This window comes from Mirounga angustirostris, unplaced genomic scaffold (assembly GCF_029215605.1).
Source record: "Mirounga angustirostris isolate CCGP_5_RB_7025 unplaced genomic scaffold, mMirAng1.0.hap1 SCAF_1, whole genome shotgun sequence".
In the NCBI taxonomy this organism is placed as follows: domain Eukaryota; kingdom Metazoa; phylum Chordata; class Mammalia; order Carnivora; family Phocidae; genus Mirounga; species Mirounga angustirostris.
In genome coordinates, this window is record NW_026991709.1 from 9,222,828 (window position 1) to 9,231,907 (window position 9,080).

General features: G+C 53.1%; 1 protein-coding gene across 1 annotated transcript in view; it reads right to left on the bottom strand.

Moving 5' to 3' along the window:
• Positions 1-415: 415 nt before the first annotated feature.
• SIM2 (SIM bHLH transcription factor 2) overlaps positions 416-9,080 on the bottom strand; it is a 49,159-nt gene continuing 40,494 nt past the window's right edge. The window contains exons 8-11 of the mRNA XM_045902480.3: positions 6,150-6,297; positions 4,559-4,727; positions 3,310-3,718; positions 416-1,073 (exon numbers count right to left, since the gene is read on the bottom strand). Coding sequence (XP_045758436.2) covers positions 619-1,073; positions 3,310-3,718; positions 4,559-4,727; positions 6,150-6,297 — 1,181 coding nt within the window. The 3' untranslated portion in view covers positions 416-618. The remainder of the gene's footprint in view (positions 1,074-3,309; positions 3,719-4,558; positions 4,728-6,149; positions 6,298-9,080) is intronic.

Consider the following 9,080-nt stretch of genomic DNA (forward strand, 5'->3'; position numbering starts at 1 on the left):
GTGAACGCCTTGTGAAGTCAGAGCTGTCGATGGTGGGGCTTCGATCATCACAGCCTGCCTTAAGCCTCTAGGGCGCCCCGAAGTCAGGAGGCGTCCTCCTTCCAGGTGCGCCGCGGCCCGGCGTGTCTGACTGTATCAGGCGGGGCTCTCCCCTCTACGGGGGCGGCTCTCGCCGGGGTGGAAGCTCCTGCAGTCCCCCGGTGGGACCGCTACTGCGCCTCGGGGACAGGGCGAGGCGCGCGAGCCTGAGGTCCAGGGGAGGAACCCAAGCCGGCCCCCAAGACGGGGCAGTTTGAGGTCGCACGTGGGACGCGGGCGGCGCTCAGCTCTGCCCCTCGGAACCCGGCTCTCGGAGAACAAGGGTCTGGGGGGCCTTTCTCCCCGCCCCCCCCCGCCACCCCAGCCTCGGGCCGCGCCGCAGTCCCCTGCCCCGGCCTTGGGGGGATCTACGTCAAAATCTAGAAGGCGGCCGCGGCGTCCTATTAAAACAGTCGTCTCTGTATAAATTAATTTAAACCGTGCATGTACAGCTCGCCCCTCGTAACTCGGCTGCGCTCTGGAGAACGGGAGCCCGAGGCCTGGCCTGTGGCTTCTCCCTGCGGGCAGCCCTGCGCGACGTCACCTGCCGTTGGTGATGATGACCGAGGCGCCCAGGTAGTGCGGCAGCGGCGCGCCGGGCGGCGAGGCGGCGGCGGGGCCGGGGGGCCGGGGCCGCAGCGCGCCGGCCGCCGCCTCGGGGGCGCCGGGGCGGCAGGCGAGGGCGGGCGCGCCGGGCACAGCGCCCCCCAGCGGCCCGCGCCGGGCCAGCACGCGGTGGTAGTTGAGCAGCACGAAGGGCAGCTGCGCAGGCGCGCCCGGGGGCTCGGGGGCCGGCGGCGCGCAGCACTCGGGCGCCGCGCGGGCCAGCGCCAGCCGCGCCCCGTCCCGGGCGGCCTGGCGGGCGGCCTTGGCCGGGCCCAGCGCGGGGTCCTCGCGGTAGTGGCCGCAGCTCGGGAAGCTCGGCGGCGGCGGCGGCGGCGGCGGCGGCGGCGGCGCGGTGTCCTCGCCGAACCTGCGCGCGGCGGCGGCGGGCGCTGCGGGGACAGGCGACACGTTAGACGCCCGCGCGGGGGAGGAAGGGGAGCAGCCCAAAGCAGCACCAACCCGGCGGGTCCGGGCGCGGCCACCACCACCCCTCGGCCACCCGCGCCGCGCGCGCCGCCCACGCAGCCGCCTGGGCCCCTTGCCCTGCGCGCCCAGGTCCGCGCCGTCGGTGGCAAGCTGCAGCCTGCAGCCCGCGGCGCTCTGGCGGCCGCGTTAAGGAGCGGAGAGCAGCAGGTGCAGTTCCCGGAAGCCGTCGCTCCGTGGGACGCCGCCCATCCAACGGGTTCCTTCCGTGTCCAGTCAGTACTCTTACATGACGGAGGTGCCTGGTTCGTTGTTTCTGCCGCCCAGGCGGCACCCCTCACTGCCCGGGCCACATTCCAGTGCGCAAGAGCCGCACGTGCCTACTGGCTGCCGTACTGGACGGCGTTGGTCTAGAGGCTTCCACCGCCTGACGGGTCAGGTGGCCCCAGTCAACCCTGTTTCTTTTCTTGTTTTCTTTCGCTTAGTGGGGAGGGTGGGGTGGTAATCCCGCCCGCTCCTTTTCGTGCCGTCATAACTAAAGTTATGGCCACCCTCACCAATCAGGTGCCTGCAATCAGTTAGCGCCCTATGGTTTGGTTTGGTTTGTTTTGTTTATTTTACCTTAAGACAACCTTTGTCTTCCTTTAATATCAAAAAAGACTACGAAGTAGATCACAAATTGCCCCCAGATTAGCACCTTTGGTCCATTTTTACCAAGTGTATGACAAATGAACTCCTTATTAATCCCCCTTTCACTTCCAAAATAGCAATTTAAAAAAATATATAATACTGTGTGTGAGTTATATCACTGGCCAGCATCCACACGCTAAGAAAAAGAATTCTTTCAGGTCAATCTCAAGTGAATAATATTTTCAGCTGTTATCAAAATGCTTAGCTTTGTCTTTCTTGTCGTCCGGGGAAATCCCTTCCTTGGTTCTCTGAGTGATCCAGTAGCTGATGGTTCTCTCTCCAAATCTGAGAAACTGGTGGCATAAGGACTGGCCCAGGCCAGAAGGCAGGGCTGCACTGCCCTAGTCACTGGCGTGTTCTTTTCTAAGCTGGCTACTTTTGAAAAGCATGTCCTAGTAATCTCCAACACGGCTAGCTTTCTCCCACAGTCTATCCCTCTTCTCAGATTGAGAGACGAAATGGGTCTCCGCCTTGTAAAGACAGAGTCTGAGCAAGAGACTCCCCAAGCAGCCCGAGGAGGAACAGAGCCTTAACTGCCTCCAGAGAGGGAAAGTAGAGTGGGGAAGGAGGGGGCCCCGGAGAGCTCTCCTCTTTAGGCAGGTGCTTCTTTTCTGAGCATGTAACATTTACCCCGAATGTAGTAGCCCTTGCAGGAAATTCGCACCATCTTGGGCTACCCTCTGAGCAGTAGTTAGTTCTGCGCGAAACAGGAATATACCTTTCGCAGCTACCCCTCAACCCCCACCTACCCTCTGCCTGGGGGTTGGTCCAGGGAGCAAACGGGAGTCTGCCGGGCCTGGGGAAGCTGGTGGCACATCCACGGAGGACATTTGCTTGTCTGCCACAAGGAAGAGCTGGGGTAGGGGCCATTCCTGTCTCTCTCTTGTTGAACCAGCAGTGCTGGGCAGGCACCTACTGTGTGCCAAGCCCTGGGGTAGTAGGCATATTGTATAGGTTATGATCCCATTTTACAGATGGAGAAACTGAGTCGTGTTTATGTTGTTTGCCCTGGGTTGGTGAGTGACATTTCTGTGTTTGGGCTCATGAATTTCTGCCACTGTTTTCCACACTTTGAAAACTGGCGTGGGGAGAAAACCAACAGCGCCCCATATTCATTTTTGGGTGGAGGGGAAAACTAATCTTGTAAAAGAAATGCGGCTGGAGCATTCTCAGTACCTGGGAGCTGGGTTTGAAAATCACTTTGTCTCTCTCTTGGGGAGCAAACGAGGTCAGGGTTTCTGTGGAGGGTGGCTGAACCCCCCCCCCCGGGTTCCTCTGCCCTCTATCCTGTCACCGGCACCACGAGAGGTACACGGACTCGGTCACCCTGCTCGTCTCCCTCTTGCGAAGCCGCTTCCCATCAAGAGCAGGAAAGCACAGGAATTCCTACTTACAAGCAGGAAAAGGAAAAGTTGGCCCAAAGTGTGAGGATCAGTTTTCCATCTGCCACCCACCGCCACCACCGCTGCTGTTCACAGTCCTGCCCCCTCCCCTCGTGCGAACATGACCCACCTTCATAGTTTGGCATGAGGCCGTGCCGAGCAGCGTTCACCGGTGGCTCGGAGAGGTTTTTAGCTGGAGACGGGCTGCTAGGCACTAGGGGGTTGGCGTAATGCCACTGGCATTCACCACTGGCTGGCAGGGTGCTCAGGAACAAGCGTGCCACCTCACACGGGGATCCTTGGGGCTGCCCGAATTTGGCCGGCAACACTGGCTTTTTGCTGCTGAAGACGTGAGAGTCCAGAGGGAAGTGTCCATAATGGTAGGAGAAGGGCAGGCTGTAGGACGGGGCGTACAAAAGGTCGCTGCTTTCTGAATGGAGCTGCTGTTCTGGGGGCGCCAGGGCGTTCGCCGGGGGGCTGGCTCTCCAGTTTGCCAGCTGGCTGCATTCCAGTTTGTCCATTTGGAACGAGCTGTATTGCTGTTTGGCAAAGAAGATGGATGAAGGGGCCAGTGAGAAGCTGCCCTCCGGCCTCACCAGACCCCACCCTCTAGGTTTCAACCGCGTCCCTGGGCTGGGCCTACCCTGGTCACTGCCGTGAGGTCCCAGTGGGGACAGGTGCACAGCAAACAGTACCACAGTGACCCTCCCCCTGCGTGGAACGAGCTCTCCCCAGCCCAAGCTGACCACATACCAGATACACATAGGCACTTTCTCTTTCTGAGACGTTACAAACTACTTTTTTTTTAAAGGAAGGTTTTCATTAAAAAACAAATGCTATGGAGGGGCGCCTGGGTGGCTCAGTCAGTTAAGCGGCTGCCTTCGGCTCAGGTCATGATCCCAGGGTCCTGGGATCGAGCCCCACATCGGGCTCCCTGCTCGGCAGGAAGCCTGCTTCTCCCTCTGCCACTCCCTCTGCTTGTGTTCCCTCTCTTGCTGTGTCTCTCTCTGTCAAATAAATAAAATCTTTAAAAAATAAAAATAAATAAATAAAAAACAAATGCTATGGAAACACGATGCACTGTGCTCTAAGCCACATTAACGTGGATTCCAGCAACATGAGGTGCCTTCCTAATGCAGTCTTTTGTCCTAGACCCGACGAGTCCTCCCACATGTTAGCTTTGCGTGCCTCCAGGCTGTGTCTCTGCTGTGTGTGGGGGACATCCCCAGGGGACTCGGCCGCACCGCACAGGGAAACTTCTGGGCCGGGAGACCCGCTCTGCAGTCAGAGGCTCAGCATTCCCAGACGGGCTGGGGGTCCTGAGCAGCCCCTGGGCCAGGTTTCTGCTGCACCCTGCCCCAGCAGGTCCCGCGTGTTACCTGTAGGGGGTAAGGGTTTGTTCTCAGCTTTGTCTTCATCTTCGTATTTTTGGGTTTAGCTAATTTCCTAGTTTCTTGTGAGGTAGACAAGGCAGTCCTCCAGGAGTCCTGGCACTTGGACGTAGACACCTGGTCCAGGGACAACTGCAGTTCCTTGTATTCGATATCCCTGAGAAGCAAGGGCAGGACAAATCATGTCCAGCAGGCTGCCCTGGAAGAGCGGCTTCCCTGGCCCGCACCCCCGAGCGAGCGCATTCACAGAACTCCAGCACAGCGGCTCACTGAGGTTGGATGGGACAGGACTTGAGCAGAGGGCAGGCCACCCTCATGATAAAAGCCCCCCCACCCCCACCCCCAAAGGCTTGGGCAATGCTGAGTGAGGTCAGTGTTATCCAGCAGGAATAGCGGGCGGGGGGGGGGGGGGGACGGTCACTGTAGCTCTCTCGCATCCTGTAGCTCCCAAACACGTTTCCCTGGGACACCATGGGCCACGAGGAAGTGTGTCAGGGCAAAAGGAAAGGGCAGAAGCATTACTTATCAGTTTGGGTATCTGGGACTCAGCTGCTTCTTTAGTTAGCACCCAGGGGGGCGTGAGTGGGGGACCGTCAAGGGTCCGGGAGCCTGGCTGCCAGCCTAGCGCATTTCCACAACAGGCGCCGGTTTCTGCCCTAAAGAACTAACTCAGCATGGTTGTGTTCATGGTTGGAGGGGGGCGAGGAAGTTGCCCAAAGTACCAGCCCACACCTGTCTGCTTAGGAAGAATCATTAAGGGGCTAAAATGCTTTCTTCCCTACAGTTTTGCTAAAATCACACTCTAGTTCTAAAAAAAACAAAACCGAACCAAGAAACCAGGGACCTGGCAATCATTCTGTGAAAGAACTGAGAGCCTAAATCCTTACTGCCTTAGAGCACACTTGAGGACCTTGTTCAGGGTGGGGCTGGGGGGCTGCAAGGGTATCAAGTTCAGGGCCAGAGCTGGGTGCAGGTGATTTCACATACAGTAGCCATGGTGGGTCCACAGTAATATATGGTCCCAGGGAGACTCATGTCCTCTTGTGCCTAATGGTCTTAAAAGTATTTGCAACTGAACTTGACCTTCTGGGATTCTAAAGGGGCCATTCATCATCATCTGCAACGGGCTATACAGAAAGAGAGGGAAAAAATGCGAGATATCTCCTGTCCCGCACGGCAGGAGCATGCAAGATGACCCTGATGTTTGTGGGCACAAAGAGCGTAAATTTATATTCCTGATGTACAGCCTATGCAAGATGGAGGGAGAGGACATCTCCCACCTGTTCCTGCCCCCCCCCACACCCCTCAGCTGGTCTCTGTGATCTGATCTTCAGCTGTACCTGGGGCAGGGCTCCCTTTCTGGTGTTCCCCCCCCACTGCCTAGCATCTGGCTCTCTGTGCTGAGAACAGAAATAGTTTGTACCTTCCCAAACGAACAGATTGTTCAAATAAAAACAACAGGAGACAAATGAACAGTTTCGGAAAGAGAGAGAGAGAGGTAGAGATGGTGCTTGTGGGAGCGGGCTGATGAGGGACAGGGGAGGAGGAGAGAGCAAGGAAACAAATACGTCTGACTTACGTGAGGACATAATTGACACTCACGATGCAGTGTGGCCGGGACGAGCGGCTGTTGTGCACGACAGTGGCGTAGCTCTGCACCCACACCCAGCCACCCAGCTTGGACAGCAGCCGGTAGTACTTGGTGGTGACCTGGCCCTTCACCAGCACTGCAAGCACAAGGTGACATGAATCCCGAGGGACAATTAGGCCCTGCTTTGGGGACACTGCCCCCATGGATAACCTGCAGCCCCGGTTCTGGACCTTTTTGGGGTCAAGGACACCTCTGAGAACTTGACAAAGGAATGGGCTCCACGGGAAGGTGCATGCTTGCACGCGCACACACACACGCACACGCAAGATTTTTGCCTACAATTTCAAGGGGTCCGAGGAGCAATCTCTCCCCTCCCCTGTCAAATTTAATAGGCACTGATTTCATTGGGAAAAACAATTAGTCCCCGTACAACATTTGCACCTGGCAGAGTGATAAAATTGGCTCTGCTTTTCAGTTTCCCAAATGCCACGATTATGTTATAATCCCCCAAACCCTTAATCCCCAAAACCCTTAATAGGCACCAGGGGGAGGGGGTGATGTAGTTATTTAAACAAAATAATAAGTACATTCAACCAAGTGTCAAATTGTTGATATTTGCTGCTCTCCAGAACATGTGTGTATTCACAGTGAGACTGCTATTCTGTTGCCTTTTATATTTTCTTTCCATTAGCCCCACTTTTCCTCTGGCCTGTCAATTTCCTGTGTTGCATATGTAGGAAAGAACTCTCTTGGCTAGTTTCTGAACACTGGGCAGATGGGGCCATCTTCCATGCATGGGTGCAAACTCCTGAGTGCTGAGCCACGCTCACTTCCAAAGCCTCTGTACTGATTTCCCTCAGGGCCTGGAGGGCACAGGCTGGAGGGGAAAGGAAGTGCCAGAAGCTTTGGGTGGGCAGTGGAGAGGAGGAAGTCCCAGTTAGTCTTCTGCACGGAGGGGGAGGCCAGTACAAATCTAAAAGGCATCCCTTGATGCCCAGGTCATGGCTATCGGGCATTCCTGCTTTTCAAAGCAGGGCTGGGCCCAGGGCTCTAACTAGCAGCCACCTGAGCAGAGATTTCGGGAGGTGGCCAAATTCTGTGCCTGCACTAGTTGGCACTGAAGGAGCCCCCTGGGGGCCCTCATCTTGTGCCACTAGGCAGAGCCCCCTCACCATCTGCCCAAACCTTCCTGGGGCTCTCCACTGCTTTTGTGGCTTCTTTTTGTATTAAGGGTGCTTCTTTATCATCCACTTTAACACCTGCAGTAAAATATTCCGGTGCAGAAGAAAAATTACTGCAAATATGATAGTCAAAGAGCTACTAACCTTAATATAGAAAGAATTCATACAGATCAATGAAAACAGTAAGACCCTAAAAGTTATATGAGAAAAGGACCTGAACAAACAATTCATCAAAGAATATAAATGATAAACAAATGTTCAATGTATTTGCTTAACTCAAAGCTAGATACCATCCATTAAATCAGCAGACATATAAAAAGAAAAAAAATATTGTATGGTTCCATTTATGTGAACTGTCCAGAATAGGTACATTTATAGAGACCAAAAGCAGATTAGTGGTTGACAGAAGCTGGGGATGAGGAGGACCCCGAGTGACTTCTGATGGGTACCAGGGTTCTTCTTGGGATGAAGAAAATGTTCTGGAATTCAGTAAAGGTGATAGTTACACGACATTGTAAATATACTGACAACCTCTGAAAATGGTTAAAATGGTGAGTTTTAGACTATGTGGATTGTATCTCAAAGAAAATAATGAAAAGACAACAGGTGATGTCAACTAATCTATTGTGGGCGGCATTCTCACATGTTGATAGAAGCATGAGTTGGTACGGTCCTTCTGGGAAGCAGTTTGACGGCTCATATGCATTGACACACTGACTTCACTTCCAATAACTAATCCTATTATAAGCAGTCCTGCTTATAATTCTGGAGAAAAAGGAGGGGGAGACCTGACTGCCCAAGAATTAGGGAAGATGGTAAATAAATTTTGGAGTACTATGCAGCTATTGGAATAATGATTAATAAGAATTTGTAATATAATGGGGAATCTGTATGGTATAATGATAAATGAAAAAAAGACACATTCAAGACCACAGAAATACAAAGATCATATGAGACTGCTATGAACAATTACATGCCAACAAATTGAACAACTTAGAAGAAATGGATAATTTGCTGGAAACATAAAACCTATGAAGACTGAATGATGAAGAAACAGAAACTCTGAACAGGACTGAAGGGATTGTAAGGGGATTGAATCAGTGATCCAAACCTCCCAACAAACAGAAGTCCAGGACCAGATGGCTTCACTGGTGAATTCACCAAATGCTTAAAGAAGAATTAATACCAATCCTTTTCAAACTCTTCAGAAAATCAGAGGAGGAGGGAACACTTCCAAACACATTTATGCGGCCAGCATATCCCTGATACCAAAACCAGACAAGGATACCACAAAAAAGGGGGAAATTATAGGCCAATATCTCTGATGAACATAGATGCAAAATCTTCAACAAAATACTAACAAACTGAATTCAATACATTAAAATGATCACACACCAAGATCAAATGGGATTTACTTCCAGGATGCAAGATGGTTCAATATCTGCAATCAATCAATAGGATACACCACATTAACAAGGTGAAGGATAAAAATAGATGCAGAAAAAGCATTTGACAAAATTCAACACCCATTTATGATTAAAAAAAACACCTCTCAAAGTGGCAATATAAATGTCCACTGCACATAATAAAGGCCATCTATGACAAGTTCACAGCTAACACCACACTCAACAGAGGAAAGCTGAAAGCTTTTCCTCTCAGATCAGGAACAAGTCAAGGATGCCCACTCTCACCACTTTTATTCAACATAGAATCAGAAGTGCTAGCCAGAGCACTTAGG